General features: G+C 37.3%; 3 protein-coding genes across 6 annotated transcripts; 1 reads left to right on the top strand and 2 right to left on the bottom strand.

Annotated features, from left to right (window-relative positions):
* The first annotated feature begins 1254 nt into the window (after window positions 1-1254).
* LOC112291699 (uncharacterized) lies at window positions 1255-6928 on the top strand. 3 transcript variants are annotated; one of them, XR_002972482.3, is made up of 5 exons: window positions 1255-2857; window positions 2979-3218; window positions 3419-3630; window positions 3926-6163; window positions 6302-6928. XR_002972482.3 is itself a non-coding variant. In XM_024539505.3 (4 exons), exons 1-4 carry the CDS (start codon window positions 2456-2458, stop codon window positions 6051-6053), a joined length of 2982 nt encoding a protein of 993 aa, XP_024395273.1. In that variant the 5' UTR covers window positions 1255-2455; the 3' UTR covers window positions 6054-6928. The 3 variants fall into 3 exon arrangements, 1 of the variants encoding a protein (XP_024395273.1); XR_002972481.3 differs by having other exon boundaries at window positions 1256-2857; window positions 3926-6155; XM_024539505.3 differs by having other exon boundaries at window positions 3926-6928.
* Window positions 6929-7173: 245 nt separating this feature from the next.
* LOC112291700 (uncharacterized) lies at window positions 7174-9527 on the bottom strand. Of its 2 annotated transcripts, none has more exons than XM_024539506.3 (3): window positions 8055-9527; window positions 7715-7794; window positions 7174-7564 (listed from the first exon to the last, which is right to left on the bottom strand). In XM_024539506.3, exons 1-3 carry the CDS (start codon window positions 8161-8163, stop codon window positions 7436-7438), a joined length of 318 nt encoding a protein of 105 aa, XP_024395274.1. In that variant the 5' UTR covers window positions 8164-9527; the 3' UTR covers window positions 7174-7435. The 2 variants fall into 2 exon arrangements, with proteins under 2 accessions (XP_024395274.1, XP_024395275.1); XM_024539507.3 differs by having other exon boundaries at window positions 7715-7804; window positions 8055-9518.
* Window positions 9528-20480: 10953 nt separating this feature from the next.
* On the bottom strand, window positions 20481-22838 carry LOC112291009 (uncharacterized). Its single transcript, XM_024537930.3, has 2 exons — window positions 21172-22838; window positions 20481-21061 (listed from the first exon to the last, which is right to left on the bottom strand). The coding sequence occupies exon 1, from the start codon at window positions 22487-22489 to the stop codon at window positions 21194-21196; it is 1296 nt and encodes a 431-aa protein (XP_024393698.1). The 5' UTR covers window positions 22490-22838; the 3' UTR covers window positions 20481-21061; window positions 21172-21193.
* Between the last annotated feature and the right edge of the window lie 269 nt (window positions 22839-23107).

Below are 23107 nucleotides of genomic sequence, written 5' to 3'. Positions count from 1 at the left end.
AAATTTAATGATATACAAATTTAACAAAAAAGATTGCTTTTTTAAACTAAATATTATTTATTAAAAGCTAAATATTTAGATAGTCTTAGTAATACAAAAAACAAACACACACATCTCTCTCTCTCTCTCTCTCTCTATATATATATATATATAGATAACTTTTTCCATTATTTAAATTAGTTGCAAATGTTGATTAAAACTTAAAATAATGTAATTAAGTATAAGACTTCAATAAAATAAAAATTATATGAAATTTGCAGAAAAAATAGTATAATTTAGAAGATATTTATTTATTTTAAAAATATAAATTTTCTCTAAGATTTAAAATTACTTTAACATTAAATATTAATAAATATTATATATATATATATATATATATATATATGTGTGTGTATAATATTCAATTAGATCATTACACATGATTTTTGATTTGTTGAGTGATTATCCTTATTAAAAATGTTGTTGCAATGTAAAAATAGATTACTAGTAATAGTGTTTAATTTTTTCCTATAATATAACTTCAAGAAGCATAATATTTTGATTATAAATTTAGTTAATCTAAGTGATGAAACTCTATTTTTTGATCAAAGCATATAAAAATAAATATTTTATTAATAATGGTATTCGATTTATTAATTATAAAAAATTGATTATTTTTTCATCACATTATAAGTGTAGTATCTTTAATACTATAAAAATAATAAAAATAAAAAATTATTGATGAATTTGAAATGAATATAGCTAAGAAAACTTAGTTAAATCACTAATATCAAGTGATATATATATAAATATATATATATATATATATATATATACATATACATCTGTTTTAAAAATGTAATTAGGTGAAAAAATCAATGGGCTCTCATCTCACAATGAACCGAAAAATAACCAGTGAAACAAAGAGTGCTTGAATTATTTTGCAGTGAATTCCTTTTGTATTTTCCATCTATTTCCAGTATTCTTTATCATAATAATTAACTGAATGAAACCAAGGGAACTTAGAACAAGACGAACAGTGATAGATGAACAGCGCAGACGAATGAAATGACACATATACGGATGAACAGAAGACGGATGGATGAAAACACAGTTGAAGACATGGATGAATGAGCGTGATATATATATATATATATATACACACGAGAATGCATCGAGGCCCGAAAGGATGAGGCCGAGGGCGATGAAGAAGAAGAGAATGAGGGAAATTGGCAGCAGCAGCGGCGATGGAAGAAAAGCGAGAATCGACGAATGCGGCGATGAAGGGCACATGCGAGAGGCGAGGAATAATCCAGTAGTGCCCTCCTCCGTCTCCAGTTCGCGTCCCCTCAAATCGTGCCTCGTTCCCTGGAATCGTGCGCGGACATATCTACCACAATTGATGGCGAGAGTGGGTCTTGCTAACACCATCCACGCGGAATCCCGCGGCGGACTACTCTGCAGAAGCTTCAGCGTTGTCCTTCTCCCGCCTCGCTCCTCTCGCCAACAACAGCCCACCCCCGTGGAACTCACTCTCGCTGTCTCGCCAGCGCCATCGCCCTCCCCCCCCTGGTGGAGGCCGACGCAACTCGATGCCGTGATGCTGTGGTCCACAACGCTGTGGGACAGTGGCGTGAGAAGGATCCTTGGTTGTCCAGCGGTAGACAGGGATGGAGCAGGACAATGCAATGTGGTTTAGGCCGCGAATCCTAGCGCAGGAACGCTCTTAGTCACCCTTCTAGTGCAAGTGATCCAGTTTTGAGGGTTACATGATTTGGATCTGAGCGACGTAGAATAGTCAGGATCTGTTGTCGGTTGATGCAGGTCCGCAGCGCTTGATTTTTCCATTTGGGTGGGATGCAGAATGAACTTGATCTACTGGTCCAGTCTATTCTGTGCTAGAAATTGTGGTCGGAGTTTGAAGATTGCAATTACTCCCGCAGGACTGTGTTGACTTTCAGATTGGGTGTTGCTGCAGTGTTTCGCCTGACATTGTGTCAATGGCACATGAATTCTATTCCCGGACGTCGACGTGCAGTTTTCTTGTCAAGTCTTGCTAGATTTAAAGCAGGGGCAACTGGTGAAATCGTGAAGCTTAAGTCCCGTCTTGTAGTTCTCACAGAACTGATTCTAATTGCTAGTCTTTTTCATCTTGTTGGCATTGAAAGTAAGCATTTATCGCTGGGACTCCACATTGTAAGTGTTCTTCGCTAAAGTTCCGAAAGTCTACAGCTAGTATGCTTAGTGAATGCGGTTAAGATCGTGTGTATTTATGCTGCCAAATATGAAGTTTTTATACAATGTAGACGTAGGTTCTCCAGGATCATGATTTCGTGATGATAGACGATCTTGTTAATTAACAATCGATAGAGGGGGCAGGAAGACCTGAGTTGGAAATGCGAATGAGTGACGCACATGAACCACAATCAGAGAATAGTGGGAGCTGTGGACCCTGACAATAAGCAAAGGGTACACAATGCCGGCTCTGACGGCCTCAGGGAGGATTCAACGACTCGAAATACTCAACTTCAAGTCGCTCAAGTGTCACCAGGTAGTTGGCCCGTTTGATAATTTTGCAGCAATCGTCAGCTCCAATGGAGCAGGTAGAAGCGATCTGGTGGAAGCCATCAGTTTTGTTCTGGGGGTGCGGTCGTTTCAGCTGCAGGGTATGGTGCAGAGGGCCGGTTTGGACGACAGGGAGCACGGGAAATCGAGGGGGAAGATCGCATTTGTGAAGCTGGTTTACTGCACCGCAAGCGGCGAGGAGATAAAGTTTGGGAGAGCAATCACGAGCAGTGGCACGAGCGAGTACCGCATCAACAACATACCCGTCACATGGGAAATCTACAACAACACGATGCAGGGCCTGGATATCCTTGTACAGATTATTAAACCTCTACTTATATTGTCTTGCCGCAATGGAATTCTCTTGCGAGGATATTGTGCATGTATTGTTGGAGCCCTAAAATTGTGAATTATGGTGTGTCGATCATTTACAGGGAGAAGTAGACTCGGATGGGTCCAGAGAATTTAGGGAGCCTAGTTCCGTGTCGCAGCCCGCATCAGCTCCGGACGAGTTGAAGAAGATCCACAAGGAACTAGAGACACAGAAGGCACGCAAGGAGGAGAAGTTGATTCCCATTGATCAGAAGAGAAAGATGTTCGCTGCAGAGCGGAAGCAGAAGATGGAACAGAAAGAGTCGGAGGCGGAGAAGCAACTTAGACTTCAAGCAGAGCTTGTATGGTTGTCTTGACGAGGCATTACATGATTGCACAGGGTGATATAGATTGTGCATTAATGAATTTGTGTGTATCGGTGAGCTGGAGTCACATTGGGGTGGATGTGCGGGAATGTCACGATGTTGTTGGACGCTTGATACTTGCGAGTGATGGATACGCATCACTGATCGTTGCTGAATTGTTTGTGATTTTTTCTCAGGACAAGAGAGCTGCGGAGGTGAGAATGGAGATGGAATGGTTAGCATCTGCGGGCAATGAGATGGCGAGTTCCGACTTTGAGGCATTGGACTCGGAGTATGAAAGTCTCCGCGAGCAGGGAAGGTGGATGGAAGATGAGGCACTGAAAGTTGAAGCGTCTCGGAAGGCTGCAATTGAAGCGGCGGACTCGTGGAAGGCTTCGAACCAGCCGAGGTGAACCTCAGCCCTAATTTGATGAGTGTGCAGAGTGGGATGCAATGGTCACGAGTGTTGGCAATATTCAATATGCAGGGGTTGAACAACGAGAGCCAGTCTTCTTAAACATTTCACATCGAGGAATATCAATGACCTTAAGATCTAGAGGGAAACGAGATGGGATGCCATCAAGGCGCGAAGCTCAACGAGACAATGAGTTTCGTAACTAATTGCACGTCACTCATCATATCCCGTCTGTGAAGTGAACCGTTCGAGGACCTGCACTGACATGTGAAGCGATGATGTTTCGCAGCTCTCGGCCCGAATCTCTTCCGCACATGTTGAATAGAGATAATGCCGTTTCGGGCGCGTCCATTGCGACCAAGGCTGTAGACTTTACGAGCTCCAAGTCTCGCCCAAATGACGTCAAGGATGTGAAGGGCAGGAAGAAGGTGACGGATGTGCCAGTAATCAGTATCTCTTCAAAAGGCACATATAATGATCACAGGATCGAAGAGTTGAACAGGGAATATAGGGAACTAGTTGAATACCAGTCGCAGAACAGGGATGGAAATGGAGCAGAGGTGTCACTGGAGTTGGAAAGCAAGCACAGTGAGAATGGGTATTCACAAGTTAATAGGTCAGGTCGTGGCTCAAGGTATTCCGGACCAGATGCTGAGGGAAAAAATGGCAGTGAAATGCACGCGGCTGCGGATGAGTCTGCATGGATTGATGGGAGCGCTCGAGACGCGCACGCTTCGCGACGACTGGAAGATTACGATGATCAGATGTGCGGGTCGGAGACAGGGGAGGATGAATTGGATCCAGACAAAGACAGCCTGAGCAAAGCGGAATGTCTGGCGGAGGAGTTGTATAGAGATGCCATGGAGCTGCACGACAGATTGGTGGCGGAAGCGGAGATGAACACCGCTGTCGGCATGTGTGGGGTTGATGGGAAAGGTCACAGTTGGATTGCGGAGACGAAAGAGACATGTGGTGCCGTAATGTATGCAAATGGCCACGTTCAGAATGGTAAGTGTGGAATGGTGGACAAGGATGGTGAATTAACTTCGGCTGGGAGCAGCGAATCGATGTCCCTTTCTTTCTCGCAGACGTCCCAAAGCAGTGACACTCCGGCAAGCGCGTTGGGTCAGACGGAAAGGTTGCATGGTATGAAGCTGGAACTAAGCGAAAAAGGAGGCTCGGCACAGGCGAACGGTGGAAGTAGGAACGGCGGCGATCACGCGATGACATCTTTGGTGGAGTTCCGGGGCGGCGAGAACGGTGTAAGTCCTAGGAGTACCATGGAGAAGGAGATTGCCAGGTTGAGGGGGAGCAATGTGAGGAAGCAGCTGAAGATTGACTCGTTACAAAAGTGGAAGGTGTATTACAAGTTGGAGGTGGAGGACAGGGCGCGGAAGTTGGCACAGATGGAAGAACGATACAGGCGGGAGTTGAAGAAGAGGGAAAGAGCCGTGAAGAAGACGGTTAAGGCACACGCGAAGGAGATTGCAGAGCGAGAGGCGAAGCGAGAGGGGATGGAGGAGAAGCTAAGGGAGGAGATTAAGGAGCTGAACCGGGTGGTGGAGGAGCTGAGCGAACAGTTATACGAGATGGAGGAGCACTTGGCATCCCGGGGAATCCAGTACAAGCCTTCCTTGAACGAGAACACGGGGCCTTCCTCGAAGACTCTTCTATCTGCGGTTATTGGCGTGAAGGAGGCTGCGCACACTTTCTCTCGGACGTTCATGTCGCACCTGAAGCAGCATTTGACGAAAGCTCGGGACCTGGACGAGCAGATATGCCTAGAGTCGGAGGTGATCGTGGCGAGACCGTCGGACTACAAGTTCTTGGTGCAGTCGTTCATTTTGCGCCGGATGTTCCTGGACTTCGACAGCGAGTGCTTCAACATAGAGAGTTGCATGAGCGAGATCTTCAACATCGAGGAGCACTCGAAGGCGTGCTTTCAGGAGTACTTGAAGCACAGGACCGTTTCTGAGACGGTGACACTGCTGACGGACAATCGGTCGCACAGCGCTTTCCTTCGCGAGTTCTGCTTCAAGAAGTTCTTGCACATAGTGAGCGAGTCGACGGAGGAGGCGTTCTTCGGAGACTTCAACCACAGCGACGACATCTGTGCCGGTCGGCACCCGTCGAGCCGGTTTTACGAGAGCTTTTTGAAGCTGGCGGTCTCGGTGTGGCTCCTGCACAGATTGGCATTCTCCTTTCAGCCGCCGGCAAGAATGCTGTCGGTGCGGAAGGGTGCCCAGTTCAACCCGACCTATATGGAATCTGCGGTGCCTGGGATTTCGAACGGCGAGGTTGCGGAAGGGGAGGGAGGTGCACTTCCGTTCGAGGCCCTGGTGGGTCTGATGGTTCATCCAGGTTTCCGATGCGGCAGCAGCATTATCCCGGCCCAAGTGTATTTGGTAACCACATGAATCAGCACTGGGTCTGGTAGATCAGACTTGTCTATTTCTCCGAGTGCGGGCTTGATGAGCGAGTCCGGAATCACTGCCCCCGCATGGGTCGGACGGCGGAAGGTTTGCCCGTGCGTAGCCCTACAGATGTTGATAATATGCATTTGATGCTGAGATTGTGTGTTGATGACGTTTATTTCACCGCTGACCCTACGATAGCAACGCCAGTTCCAAGCTGACCCTTTGAGTGTGTTCTCGGGCGTATTCAGTGTATACCGATCACGGCTTCCACTGGTGAAGTCCCACGAATCAGTGACGCAGCACGCTCGGCAGGGAGTTGGATGGCGGGTGCCTTGATTCCTCCGTCGAACTGGGCATGGCTGCAATGTGTAGAAGTGAGCGCCTTGTAGCCAAAATGGAAGCGATTGCTCAATTCCTGCGTAGCCCGGAGGTGGCGAGATCCTCTGGGTACAGTGCTAAATGGTGTGACGTGTTCTGTGCAGGCAGGCGCCACATAGAATCGGCGATAGTTGCCGGTTAGACGAGTTAACCTACGGTTGTATTGTTGATTGTTGCGTCGTGGTTTGATAAGTGCAACTGTTAATGTGGTGCTCTTTACTGCAAAAACTGCATGAAGTTGCGATTGCGGTGTTCAGAGCAGATTCCCAGATAGAGATCTGTGGAGGTGGATGAGTTTGACACGATGTAGTCAACGCACACATAAATCCTTGTTTCGATATTACGAGTTTTGAAATGGGTGCATATTGTCGTGACAATGGGCCATTTTAAAGCACATTGTGTAAAAGTTAGGATATTTGTTAGTTTGTGGTGCCTTAACCATACATATTGATTTAAAAAACAAAGAACAATACTATGTGATAGTATTTTCAAAATGAGTGTATGGTGTGTACTATGTCTTTCAATTTTACGTTTAATTTTACATTGTACTGAAATAGGTATTTTATATTGTAAAGAAAGTTTTCCTGTGAGTTAAACAAAAAAGAGATAAAAGCGAACTCATTTGTGAAGAGTTAATTTTTTAAACTAGGTACTGATTGGATTTCATTGAGAAGTTTTTGTAGTGGCAAAATAAAAAATGGTTACAAGAGTGACTTACTATTCGAAGACTCTTCTTCGGTGATGAAACTCGAACCGAAAAAGCTTACATTTGCACGTGGAATTTTCCATCACTATACACAGTCGTTGATTTTGTCAACAGTCTCTAAATGTGTTCATTCAGAAAAATATGATTCCATGTAAACACACAACCGCTGGGTGAACCATCGTCTAGTGTGATCTGCCCCACTCGACCGGCAGGCGAGTCCACTCATCGACCTTGCGTGCCCATTCCGGGCTGTCACAAAGACTAAGCCTCGTAACCAATTACAAAAGTCGTATTTCTTTCATGGAGTGGCATTGTGTGGGGCGCTAGGATTTGGTGCTGGTTCAGCATAGTCGATGTGTATTTCCTCGATCAGAAGGCGAACCCATTGTCTATGCATTCGATCGCTACCTTCCAATCTAGCGGGCACCTGAAAACCAACAGCTGAAAGTTGAGCTACTGGAACTTAGAAGTATGCACTGGTATCCAGAGAATTCAAGAGTGCCGTTGTATGCCTTCGCAATCTAAATAAGACAAACAATGCGAATATTCTTGTGCAGCAGTGCACAAACGGACTTACGTTACCATCACCAGTTTGTCGATCAATCCATTTCATTAGCAGTTTCCCAGTTTTGTGGCTCTCTTCAACGGAGCTGTTTCCTAGACATTGCTAAAACAATGGGATCACAGCAATCTCGTCAGATTCAACATAGGTTTTGTTGCGAGAATTTTGGACCTTGGCACAGTGCTGTACTTAATCCTGCTCGCATAGCAGTGTAGATATTGGACGCTGCGCATACGTTCCAGATTCCACCAGCCCCAGTTTTCAATATTAAGATCGCCAGCTTCAACAAAGTAACTCACATCGAACAACTCTCCCACAAGCATGACACCGACCAAAGCGCCTGATAAAGACTTACCTGAGCCATCTCGCAGGATTCGGGCAGCGCTGCACGGCGTCGTCACCAGCAGCACCAAGATGAACGCATACTCACACGCCAACATCCTGCGCACCGAAACTCTTCCCATCTGAACCTTGCAATCGGTGGCCGGTCCTCCACTCTTATAAACTTTAGCAGCAAAGTCTTGCACGCCTCTTCGCAGAGTATATATTTGGGCGAATGTCAAACCCCGACAAGTCTTTGCTTGCTTCGCCTCGCAACTTGCAACGAAAACCTTCGACCCACAACCGCACTTGCACTATTGCAGCGAAAGTCAAAAGGGAAGCAGATCATTCAGCAGATTCGCAGGCCCAGTTCAGTCTAGAAGCTAAAATCCTCTCTCAATCGGGATGATCAAAATTTTAAAGAAGTGTCCATGCATACAACGTCCCATCATTGTGCCGATGTGGTCCACTTGTCGCAGATCCACAAAGTCAATGGCCTTACATCGGGTTTAATAGTCGTATTTCTTGTCTTGCTCACATCACTGCAACCTCATCGCAAACTTACGATTTCGTCTCCTATTCCACAGTCCCAGTCTATACATGAAGAGAATCCCTCCGATGACATTTTGTAACAGCTACCGATTGAACTGATGAAACCGACAGTTAGTGTAGAGCTAGCTGCGCTAAATCCCCATATCGATAATTCAAGGTTTAATTTTAAGGGAAAAGGTGAAATTCAAAAGAATAAAAATAGAAAAAGAAAAAAAAACATGCAGAAAACTCTGAGGCTATAACCAAAACAAAGCAACACGTTGATTAGGGGAACCTCAAGGTTTTAGGCTATTTCTAACCGCATCACTTTCCTTTTTATGCAGCAAGCATGGATGAACCACTAACAGGTTCGTTGCCACGGCATGGCAACCATTGACTTGTTGAAATTGACCCACCTAACCATCAACCCATGAGAACCATGAGAACCAACCTTTAACCAAGTCAAATTGCCAAATCGCCACAAAAGAATTGGCTTAAAAAACACAGCATAGATTACGTGCACTTCACGATATGCCTCTCTCTAAGTTTTAGTATTAAATCTCGTTCCATCGGCAGTGCTCAATATCTTTCCTACAAACTCAAACATGAATGAAGACTTCGGCCATGAAACACGACCGATTTCGCACCAGCAGCTCATTGTCGCCATTCAGTGAAGGGTCAATCTGTCGAATCAAGCCACCACCCAGATCCACGAGACTTATGCTGGCCGACATTGGCCAATCCTCCAAAGCCCAACTCTTGTCTGCAACCGAACTGTTGAGTCACTGCAGGAGCTCGTAGAAATCAGCAGGAACGTTGACGGATTTGACGAGGCGACTTCGTCAGCTAATCAAGGCGGGGAACGTAAGGCAAGTGGACAGCGAGAGAGAGATACCGGAGTGAGGTCCATTGCATTGCAGGCCCAGCAGCAGCGAAAGCCGCAATTTCATGCCGGATTCTTGAGAGTCTGGGGCCGAGGCTCGAAGTCCATTAATTCTTCGGTCTCCGCCACCCGAAGACCCCCTCTTCCGACCCTGTTTCCACTGACCCCTCTTCCTCTTGCGAGCCAGGACTAGGCCGTCCAAGTCCGTGTGGGCCCTTTCACGGTGTGTGTCTGCTGGATGGCTGGGATGATTCCCAAGTATTTTATGTGCAAAAAGAAAGAGCAAATTTTCACGTGGAGATATTAGGTGTAATTTATTATTATTATTATTTTGTAAATTAATTCTTTTATTGGAAAATATTTCAAGCAAAGATTATATTTACTTTTTAGATTTTCAAGATTTAAGAATTCATTCATGAACGTAACTGTTGCGTCCTTTTATTTTGAAAATAATGATTATGTTAGTTTTATTTCTAGTTGCAGCAACGCATTTATATAGAACAGCATGCTGGTAAATTAACATTGACACATATGTGGCAAGAATTAATGTTCACTGCATAAAAAATTGTAAAATCAATTCTTCAGAAATTTCAAAGAAATATATAAAACATACAACATTATGGGTAGTCTTCTTAAAACATGTAATGATGCAAACAGAAAACGAACAACTTCTACACTTCTAATATTATTTTCGTTGTATTTATTCAGAGACGTCTTCAAAAAATAAAATATTATAAAATAAAATCATCAGAGCAACATTCATTTGTGTGCAAAGAATATGTAGCTGAAAAGTTTATTGCAGTCACAGAAAATCCAACATCTCAGATACATAGACATGGGCACCCAACAACCTATTTTAAGCCACAATGTTGCATGTGATTACATCAAATTAATCACCCTGGTGCAATTAATCCTTTGCACATTTGCAGGTTGCACCCATCTCAATCAAATTGTGGTTACTGGCAGTACTTTCAGTTTGAATTTGATTCAAAATTAATCAACCTCAGGATGATGTGTGAGTGCAGACACTCTCACATCTGGAGAGCCTTAAAAAAATAAATTGATGCTTCACCACAACCTCCACCACTGCAAGATGACAAAGATGTGAACATGTACATGAGGGTGTACTGGGAAAAGTTTGGCGAGTCACTATTGTTGTCTCAACTAATGGGAGAGGACTAAGTTAGCTTGACTTGGCAATATTCAAAAGGCTGGTACCCTGCTTGAGGCAGGCTTGAGCTGAGAGATATGACAACTCATCAGTAAGATTTAAGGAATCCGTAGATGAAATTCATCATACAAAGCAAACATATATGTAGCCAACTCAAACAATGCACACCTCAATATTTGCTGAGGTAGTATAGCAAAACAATTTTTATATCAAAATACATGAGGGCAACATGCTTGTTATAAACTTATAAGTGCGGTTTGTTCTTGTTTTCATTGGGCATCACAAGATTTGTGCTCAGCCCAATTCTTATCTCTACATACAGAAGGACTCCCTCTTTGGGAAGAGTTGAGCTACAGTAATGTTTTGCAAAAAAAACTACTTTGGTGTGTATTGTATGTGCCAACTTACCAGGTTGATATTGGTGAGGTTATAATATAGATTGCAACTAGAAATAAAATTAGTGTTGTTTCAGCTCAAATTGTCTAAAGATGAAAGTGTTGCTGTCCTCATCAATGGTGGTGATCCAATAGGGACCTATAAATTTGGCCCAAAATTTGTATATTTTTTTACATTGTTTTTCCTTACAACATAAGACTATATCTCCTACAACAAATTCTCGTGTGTATGTAACCTTCCTATCATGTCATTCTTTCTTAAAGCGCTACGCTTTATTAATATTTTCATGTACTTATGTGCTAAGATAAGCATAATATTACAGTAGTCTATTTAGCCTATCATACAAATTGATAGACTCTACAATAGTCAAGTTTGCATCTATTAAGACTATAGAAAGTTGTGGCTTTTGGCATACAACATTTTGAAGGGTGAAAAATATCTACTTGAATGGACAGTGGTGTGGGATGCAAAAACAATTGCCAATAGTATTGTAAGCCAATGTTCATTATACTTGCCATTCTTCTTAATGAGAGCACAAAGCATTTGGTTGAATCATTTGATCAAACCATTATATTATAAGTAGCAAAAATCACATATCAATGACCATCCATTGTTTTCTTTAATAGATCCATTTAATCGACCTTAATTTGTATAAAAGATTTCAAAATAGAAATACAAGTTAATATGTGTAGTGTAGTGCTCTTGCTATGGATATGCTTCATATGATATGTGAAGCATCGACAAATAAAATAAGTTACATTACCAATTATTATGATTCAATAGTATACTTTTTGTAGCTCTTTAAGTGTATGTTATTTTGTGAAGTGCCCCAATGTATGTGCCATATGAAACAACTCCAAAATTTTAAAAAAATTAGAAATCTTCAACACTTATAGGATGCAAATTACTTTTGGATTAGTCTTTTTGTAAAAAAAAGTGCTATCTCATGTGAGGTATTGAAGAAGATGATATTTCATCTTTTTGGCTAGAATTTTGTCTAGATCGATGATAATTAAGTCAGTCTGGCAAGCTTCTACAAAAGCATCAAATAATGCAGCTTCACTTTCAAGTACTTATATTATATATCAAGGATTTTTTCTTATTAGAGACTAGATTAAAAGTGCTTATCTTTGCGAGCTTCTTTTGTGAAAATCCAAGCTAAATTGTTACAACAATAAAACTCATCATGATTTAAATAATTTCTTCAAAAACTTCTTATAAGTATAGAGTGGATTCTTACAATGAAGTATCTTATTAACATGTAAAAGGTGTTAATATATACCTCAAGTATATTTGGATCAAATATAAGATATATAATGACCATATATATGGTCATCTAATATATTGAAACGATAGTAAAATTGAGTCGTGGTGTGGTACTTCACTCCTCCAATCAAGAAAATGTTTATTCTTTGATATCTTTAATTGCAAGGTGACATTCAATTCATCTTTTCAAACTTTGTTTTGTTGCCATCTTTTTTTTGCCTTACGGAAATAATATTATGTTGGTATGGTGATGTTCCAAGATCCATTAGATTCTTGAATACCATAGTTCTTTTCTACTTTAGAAAGTCTCTTAGATGCATAGACCATTATATATTTGACTTTGTGAAGTTTCTAGCTCAAGATAGTTTCAACAATATTATAGCTCATATTTGTCTATAATATAAATGATAAGTAGAAGTGGAGATAGATTAGGAGAGAAGTGGAACAAAGATTAATTTTTAGATTTTCAAAAGCAAATTGCTCCATTCTACTTTATACAAAGACTATGTTCTTTTTCATAAGTCAATAGAGTAGTATAGTAGTGACTATGAAATCTATCACAAATTGTTAGTAGTAGTTAAGTAATCTAACAAAGAATTGCATGCACTCTAAATTAATAGATATGGAAAATTATGAAATAGTTTTTTACTTTGGCATAATCAAAATGTAAGTTTATTGTTAAAGCTATATAGCCTAGATAAGTAAACTTTGGTAGGCCGATTACACACTTCTTTTCTTTGAGCTTAAGCACATCAATTCTCATGTAAGTGAAGATATGTGTGAAGTTGATGAAATAAGAATCAATATTCCATATATATTAACATCAACTATGTATATTAGGGCCCATTTCTAATCCAATTTATCCAACATCACAACCATTAAATGTTAAAAGGTGTGTGTTGCATTACATAGCTCTATGGACATTGTATTAAATTAAAATAATCATTGTTAGCACATAAATGCGATTTTTTCTTTGGTTGTTTAAAAAAGCAATACTTGCTAAAAACCATTGATGAAGTCAATTGAAAAGAATTTAGTGGTGCCTTAAAGTTGATCAAAAATATCATTGATCTGTAATAGTGGATATATATCTTTTTAGGTGATAACTTTTAATTATCTAAAATCAATATAGAATCTTATACTACTATCTTTCTTTTCAACTAGAAGCACTAGTGATGCCTACAAAAAGAAATATGGACTAATTATATTTATGTCTAATAACTTCTAATTTTTTTTTTTTAATTGTGTTATGTTTTTTGATGCTTTTTCTATATCCAACTAGGTGAATTGGTGCAATGTTGGTGATAATATCATCTTCTAATAGCTTGATTTTGGTGAGATCTATTGGCTTAGTGCTGAATACATCTAAGTTTTTATGAACCAACTTGGTGACACAATATCACCAATTAATAGTTAAATTAATATTGAGTTAGATATTTCACATTTTAGACATAAATTATGGTTAATCTACAATTGGAATGCATATTGGATCATATGTTGTAGTAGTCAACATTGTAATAAAAGTTAGCTATGCTGCATCATTGAAATCAATATTAATATTGCTGCCAAGGTGAATTAGATGATATTTTTGTCAAAGATGGCAACAAGGGAAGCTAGAATTTAATTAGTCTAAATGTAGATAGATGCAATTGATGGATTGATAATCAATGTGGTGATTTTTTCTCTATAGCAACATTCATAAATTCCATGAGTGATGATGGTATGATAGTACTTTGCTAATTGTTGCCATAGTTAGATTTCAACAAAGCACTTGGTTGGACAAGCTAAGGCCATGTGTATACAATGAACATGCTACAAATAAGGTGGGTTAATAAAGGCCTAAACAACACAAATAAACATAGAATTTTATATTACTATGGTAGAAAAATTTGATTTTTATTTATAGTAGAAAATATTTAGACATATAAATAATTATTTTGTATACAAAAGTTATTAAAAATCAATCAATTATAATATTTCTAATCAATTGTAAAGATCAAAGAGAGAAGGATTGTGTCAACAGTTTTTAGTGCTATTGTGATGATTGATAGTGATACTATTTGTGATGTGGCATTGAATATGTTGAGAATTAGGTGCCATTGAGCTATAACTAGCAAACATGAGGTTTATATCATATAATCAAAGCCAAAGAATACCTTATCTTTTGAACTAATAATAGTATTGACAATAGCATTAATGCTTATAATATATATGATACTAGAGACTATACTAAAAAATCAATAGGTATTGCCATTTGCTATAATAACATATATCATGACCAATGTGATCCAGAGGTTGAAAAGTTTTATAATTGTAAGTGGTACAAAAGTCATATTATACCTTTTATCAATGACAAATAGATGGTTAATGCCTTGTATAAGTCTTGACATGATCCATGATAAAATTGAAGTATTAGTTTTCAAGAAGAGGTATAATTAAGATAAAAGGAGGTAGCTGATATAAAAATAGATGGACTTACAAAGGCTTTCACATCTTAGATATTTGAAAATATGACATCTTATTTAAATCAACCTTTATTGCCATCTATATTTTTAGTTCTTTCAAAATATCTCCTAGTAGCTTGAGTATAAATAACCAAAGCTAACAAGTCATAGCATTGTGATTCAATATATTATAAATACTACATAGAAATATTTCACGCTTGAATCATATGTTGGATGTATCTTTAGACAAATTAAGCTTGTTGTAGCTAATATCATTATGCAATAAAGCAAGCTGCTTAGAGAAGTTTTTTAATTTTGCAATATGATTTTTGTACTCATAAGCATGTATGTATGAGATATTTGGGGTGGAAATATTATTTTTGGTGATTGTATTGGCCAAAAAGATGACAATATGCTTATCTTTCTATTGTCCTAACGATATAGAATCTAAATACTAGAAGCATATATTGAAGTACCACACCTTGGCTTTATTAGATAGAATTATGTTAATATAATATACGTATTAAATTTGAAGGAAGAAATTAGATGAAGTGTTAGAATACTACTCTCTACATGAACTTTCTTTTGTTACTCATGGCAAATTTAGCATGTCATGTAAATCAAAAAAAGTACAAGTCTAAGTTTTTTCTATGGTAGTATTTAATATAATTGAGATAGTCCTAAGAAAGATTTTATTGGTGTGCAAGTATAAAGAAGGTTTTGTCAAGTTGCTGCACTTAGGTCTAAATAGATGATGTAGTTTGATTAAGCCATAACTTAAATAAGTCACATGTATTACTAATCAATAATAAGAAGTATTAAAAAACTTTGTATGAATTTGGGACTAAATAAGTATCAACTATTGTAACAAAATCTCAAATGAACATAAGATAATTATTACATATAGAATATCTTATTTTATACATATTTCATTATTACCACATTAAATATGTATAAAATAAGATCTTTATCTTATTTTATACATATTTCTGTATCATTATTACCACATTAAATATGTATAAAATAAGATCTTTCTTATTTAGAATATCTATGACATAGTAGCACAATCCTATAATAGGAGGATTTATAATCCTCATATGTATCCCTTTATTTAAGTCCTAATACTTTTCATAGGCTCTGCTTTGCATAATGTATTGAAATTAAGAACTTAATTTTGTCTTTATTGACTTATTTTGATAACAAAGTAGACTTGATTATATTCACATCTAAAGCCATGTCAATGTCCATAGATATATATTCTCCATCTATATCCCCTACTAGATGTATTAAAGAATAAAAAAATACAAAAAAAATGAATTCAACTTCTTTTCAAGAATTATTCTAAGGCTATACTTTTCCACATTTTTCTTCATCAATACCATGCACTATGGTTGATTATTGTCCAAAAGATCTTTTGCACATGGTTGAAATAGATTTCTTCATTATTAGTCATGAGTATGGCAAAAAATTTCATTTGCATCTATACTATAAGTAATATATAGTACGCTAACAGAGACAACAATATCAATGGATAGCTCATTAAATTGATATAAGTTAGTTATTCCATTCTTCCTTCTATTGTATCTATCTTCAAGAAAAATCACTACTATTCTAGTCCTTCTTGTTTTGCAATTCCAACTAATCACGTAGGTGGTTTATTTTAAGAACAACTTTGAATTTGCAAAATATAGCATGTATTTGTCTTTCAATAATATTAATGCTATGAATATTAGAGGTTGATTGAACCTAGTCTTGAAGCACTTGAAAAACCTCAATGATAACTTTTTTTCTTTAATGGTTTTAATTTGCTAAGGAAATTAGATGTAATTTTTTTTTTTTTTTTTTTTTTTTTTTTTTTCTATAATAGATTCTATCAAAAAAGACATGACTTCTAAAAGTGCCTTATTGTTATTGATGTAATGATCACAATCCAAATTTAAGAAAAGAAATGCATTTATTAATATTTCAAATATTTGTATGTCTTATTCAATCTTCTCAATAGTATTAATCTAATTTTGATTGAGTTCCAACAATTCTATTAATATTGTGGCTCAACTTTACATATTATTCTTAATTGAGTAGGATTCAATTCCAAAGTCATAATAGGACTATCAATTCTTCAACCCTATATAAGACTAATTTTTCTTATGTAGTACATTCTATGATAGCTATTGCATACAATTTTTACATGAAATAAATATAAATAGTATTTAAGTATGTTCTAAAGTAATTCCAACAAAGCTTTGCTTTTGGTTCCTAAAAAACCACTAACTTAATAATAAGGCTTTATTTGAATTAACAAAATTGTTCTAATCCTAAATCTTACTTACACTTGATTCAAACCTAAGAAGTTTATTTAAAATTTAAAATTTGCAAAAATTAAACCTATTACATGCTTAATCTAATAGAATCATGCGTCAATAAAAATCAATATTTCATATTACTCAATTTTTTTATCTTTGAGCATCTTTACAAATACTCCAATTATTTGGCTTGAAGAAAAAATTTATAGAACTTCTTATAGAATACAACTTACTCTCTAAGACTGATGGTATTTTCTTTTGGAACTTGTTGTTATTCCAAGCAAAACTTCCAAGGTTCAACTATCAATGAAGTGATATTAAATAGACATGATTTTTTTTTATTGACTATCTTTTAGATGATCAATCCTCAACAAAGTTTTCACCTATTAAAAAAAATTGTTAAAGGCTATTCCAATTAAGTCAATTCTTGTAGTTCTCTTAGAATTTCATTTTTTAGTTTTGTCATGGTTATAATAGATAATTAAACATTAAATTCAAAATATACATAAACTTTTTTTTGAACTAGTTGAATTGAAACAATAATTGCAATTCCTTTCTTTCTTCTATTGTTTTCTTATGGCTTTCAACGTTCTAGTGCATCTATTTGCTAAGTCCATTGAACATGATTTATGTACAACTTCACACTATTCTTTTGTTTGCTGAAAAATTTCCTTATAAGTTCTTATTGAATACTTTGGAATTAACTCTTCATGTGCATTTTATATGTGCAAATCATCTTATGATAGATTAGCAAATGGTTCTTCTATGTGATTCTATAATTTCCATAACTTCCAAAAATATGCATCTAGAACCTTCATGTCTCATATTTTGCTCAAGCCATGGCTATTTTTGTCTTCTTTATTAGTTGCTTGTCATAACTAGAAATTCTAGAAGACTAGATGTTGATTGTTTTTTTCTATGTCAATAATTCCTCTGAACATTCATCTATATTGTGAATTACTTCTATTGTTTTTTTTCTAGAAAAATATTTTCTTTTCTTGAAACAATCAATATTCACTTGTATGGCTATTGTGTTAAGTATCTTTTTTCAACATCATCTAAATATAAATATGTATTTATTCCTTCCTATTAACAAATAAACATGCTTATGGGCAATAAGAGCTTGAGAGCTTTGGTGTCAATTTTTTTTTATGGTATCACAACAAATTATATAGTTTTTCTTCTTGAATATATATATATATATATATATATATATATATATATATATATGTATGTATATTTTTAAACATTTGATATCTTCTTTTCTTCAGGTCTTTTCTCTTCTAGACAAACTATGGTATACATTCAAATTCATTGACTTCCACTCATTTATCTCCTAGCTAGCTTTTAACTCACTTAACTCTCTTCAACCATCTCAATCATCTCCCTAGTTTACAAGCCCTTTACCTTCTTGACCTTTAACTTTTTATTCAAAATTATTTACATTCTACTTTTGTACAAAATTGGATCAACTTGTTAATAGAAAAATAATAAGACAACAACATCAATGACGATGTTATTTAATGGATACAACTATAAATAGTAGACATCAACAATTCAAAGAATATTTCAATACAAAGACTTGTAGAACATTGTCTATACTACACATGTAGCAAGAAATGCAATACTGTCATTACCAAATAATCAAAAGAAGCAATCTATTAGAAATGACAACGACAACAAATTGATATTAAATAAATTAGATATTGAAAGAAAAAAATAAACAAACAAACAAACAAACAAACAAACAAAAAGACAATGGTTTATCTTTTATTAGCCATCAACAATTCCATTTACCTCCAAATTGAAGATTTCAATGACTCCCAAGAAGCATGGCAATATCTACAAAGAGCCTTCAAAACTAACACCATTACTAATACAACAAGCATCTTGAACAAATAGGAGTCACTTTGCATATATAAAAATCAAGATATAGCCAACTTCATGTCATTTGTATATTCTATCTTAAGAGATCTAATACATTTTATAAGAAATAAGTGAAAGATGTAATAATTTTTAATTTAAGATAACATTTTTTTTTAAGTTTATATTATACTAACTTCGGTCTTCTTTCTATTATTGATATATAAAAATATCCACAACTCTAAATATCTTCTTATATCATATTTAAAAATTAATTAATAACTAAAAAATAAAATAAATTTTTATTTTAATCATAATTAAAAATATTTTTGTATTAGAACCAAATTATATTAATTTAAAAAAAATCTAGGTAAATCTAATTATATCAAATTCAAAGTAGCCACAACTTATAGGCAAAGACCTTGATTGTTTTAAAAATAATGAAAGGATGATTATAGATGATTGAGGTGTAAAAATTATGATTGAAAAACTAACTTGGTGATTATATATTATATTTATTTATATGTGTATATATATATATATATATATATATATATATATATATAATTATATATATATATAATTATATATATAGTCTTTTAATTTTAATAGAAAATTAAAATTTGATATTTATTGATTTAAAATATTTATTTTTAAAATCTATTATTTTTAATCCATGAAAATTATATCAAAATTATTTTATAAATGTACATATTAATAATATATATTTAGTTGATACTAATTTTTTTGACACAATTAAAAATCAACAATAAAAATTGTAAAGACCTCATTATATATTTATTACAAATTATTTGGTTATTAAAGGCATGTTGTATTACAATAGCAATTCCAAGTTTTCTTCTATTTTTTTGAAGTAAAACTTCTTTTAATTACAATAAAAGGTTCATGAACAAACCACATTCCTTAAGTATCATATCAATAAATACCTTTCTATTTTATAGAATTTTAGCCTCAAACATCACTACTTTAGTTGTGATTTTTGTTCAATTAAATTAAACTAATATCTCTACACAAGACTTAGCAATTTGGATTGTCTAACAAATAAATTGAAGCTTTATCTTAACAAAATTGCACAATCTCAACTCAAGAATAAATATTGCATAATACTTGACCTATAACACACAAATTTGGTATGATCTACTTTAATGTTGCTAGCTGTTGCTTAATTTGAAATCTAAAATGTTGCTACAAGTTGCATGTAGTTAACTAGTTCAAAGAATCTTTGTTGTTGACAAATTTAACAAGTCTACAAGTTACATGCAATTTACAAATTTCACAAATCTATAATTTATCTATATATATATATATATATATATATAATAGATCTAAAAATATTTCTAATGCTCGAACTATCAAGTCAATCCCTACAAATTGCTATCATTTTTACACATCCAAACTAAGTCTTTACATTCACAATTAGTTTCACTATCATGTACAAACACAAACTTTACCATTACAAATTATTCTCTTCTAAGTTAAAACTTCATAAACCAAATGAAAAAAAAGTGGAGATGAGGACATAAATTAAAGGTGAGAACCAGTAAAAGAAAAAAGAAAAAGAAAAAAAAAGAATAGAAACAAATCATGGGTAACACTCATAACCTTAATTTACATTAAAAAATAGTTATCCACTTCGCATGCCCTTCTGAGCACGATTCACAGCGTCTGAAAAGGCTGTAACATCTGAAGGCCAGCTCTAGACTACGGCACACCCACAAAGGGGTCTAGAGTTCCCTGTCATAGTGATGAAACCAATCAACACTGACCAATCTGTGCAGCCTATCACTGAAGAAATTAAGCACAAACCTTTGTGAAGTCATCGAATGTTGTCCAATTTACATGACAACTCTGGAAGTAGAGCACGAGTATGCAGCAATCTACTCCACACGAGTAGACCATTTTGTTGTCAGAGGAATCGAGGCACCATCTTCTCGTGGAAACCCACCTTTCAGATGAGTTTTCATGCCGGCGTTCCATCACTCTCCAGCATAAACGTAATCAGCAGGTATATGCAAGATTGTGAAGCCCATGCTGCAACTGCATCAAATATCTTCATTTCGGTTGTGTATTTAAAAATTTGGTCATGTGGTTCATGTATAAGTCTTCTCATTATGATCACCATCGATGGTATCATAGACTCATACAATTTAAACGCTGAGTAACCTGAAAAAGGATGAAGGGTGACTAATTAGCTTGCGATCTCCGGAACTCTTGTAGATGAATTAGGTATCCACCGCCAAACTTGACAGGAATGGTACCTTAACTTTACCTACCTCGTTGTTACTAAAAGTCAGATTACAGGTCCCCGATTCCTTGTAGAAGCTCCTCAGCATTCTTTACCTCCTTCTGTGCAGCGCTATTGCTACCTTTGCCTTGTGCAAAATTTTCACCGACATCTATTCCCTCAATTGTCAGACCCAAGTCCTTCAGAGCGTCGAACATACAAGCTACATCTACCTTAAGCTTCCTCAAATATTCCTCTTTCGCCTCGATTTTGAGCGCAGTGACGAGCTGGAGAGGCCACACCTTCACTAAAATGCCCAAGTATCTGTCTCGTTTCTCTCTCAGTGTTTCATCCTTTGTGAGATTATTGCGGTCATCGGGACAGTGTTCATTTATCAGCTTCGCGGCCTCCTTGGGCTTGCCCTCTAGAACCAGCGCCTTAGCCATAGATACAGCACTGGCGGTTGTATGCACCAAGCCTTGTTTGTCTCGCCATCTCTGAATCTCATGAACCAATTTCATATCTCCAGCATTGGCGGCACTTGAGATTAGAACATCAAAGAGAGACTCATAAAAGGTAAGACCTACCTTGTTATAGTCTCTCGCAAGGGAGAACATCAAATCTATTTCCCCACTCTCCTTGCACAGCCGCAGAATAATGTCTGCTGTGGTCGCCGTCGGTGTGACGTCATTAGCTTTCATGGCACGCAAAATTTGTCGCATGAATTTCACATCTTTGTGGAACTTGGCATGCTTGAGGAGCAAATGTGCGGTACCAATGCTGGAGGTGAAACCAGACGGATTCTTTCTCCACAGCAACTTCAAAGCATTCTGCTTATCACCCGCTCGAAGACATGCAGCCACCATCATGTGTGTCACCTCCTTGTTATGGCTTACTCCCTTCTCACCCTTCTCCATCATCCTAAGCGACCGCAATCGATCTGCAGCGTCCATGGCGAATGCCACCTCTGAGGCACTGGAGGAAGAGCGTATCAGTTCCATCAATTGGTGCGGATGCGGCATCACCTTCTTTTCCATCAATGCCACAATCTCTCCGTACAGCTTCTGGGGATCCCCGCTAGGCCTCGTCTTCCGCACATGACCTTCCTGCAATGCACTCTGGGTGCAAAAGCCCCTGACTTGCGACTTGCTCTCACAGCCATGCAATTGAAACACTTTCACAAATAAACCAGCTGCCATGGAAGAGCCAATTGCTCGAAATTCCGAAACATGTCCAGCAGATCGAAGGGGCTCACCACCATTCTGGGCGAGTTCAGCTTCACGTACACAAGCATTATGCCCAACAAGCTGAAACTCCCGCAAGGGTGGAATGCGCACTAATCTAACCACTCTCCTCACACCCTGCATCCTTCCTCGCTCTCTAAACCTACAACCCTAAACCCTAAAACCTTGTATCCTGAATCCCAACCCCTAGTCGGAGGATTACGCTCAATACGACGACACCATTATCCCGATCCCCGAATGAAAGCAGAAGCCAAACCTCACCGGACACACTCGGCACACTGTCAAAAGCTGCGAAGGAGACCTGCATTTGGTGCGGGGATTCGGAAACCTACATCAGAAGAATCGGTGTATCGGCCAAACGAAGACGAATCAAGGAATTGACAGGGGATGAGTGAGACGGGAGCGGGGTGCTGGCCATGCCACCAGTGCCGTCAAGAGCAGCGTGGATGAGCGACGACGCGACTGCGACGATCTCACAGCGCCACACGACGACGAAAGCAGGGTGGGTGACTTTGTGGGTGCGGGGGAGGACCGTGCCGACACCGGACGAACGGAAGCAAAGCACTCTGCTCTTTCCAATTCCTTATTTCTCTTTCTGCGATCTTCCTTCTTCCCTGCCCTTCTTTCTCTTCTCGCATTCCCCCTTTCCTCTTCTCTTCGTCCTCTTTCCGCGGTCTTCCTTCTTCCCTGCCCTTCTTTCTCTTCTCGCATTCCCCCTTTCCTCTTCTCTTCGTCCTCTTT

The sequence above is a fragment of the Physcomitrium patens genome, chromosome 14 (genome assembly GCF_059467195.1).
Source record: "Physcomitrium patens ecotype Gransden chromosome 14, ASM5946719v1, whole genome shotgun sequence".
Classification (NCBI taxonomy): domain Eukaryota; kingdom Viridiplantae; phylum Streptophyta; class Bryopsida; order Funariales; family Funariaceae; genus Physcomitrium; species Physcomitrium patens.
Note: the sequence above shows the minus strand (reverse complement) of the source record. Positions and strands in the feature narration are given on the sequence as shown.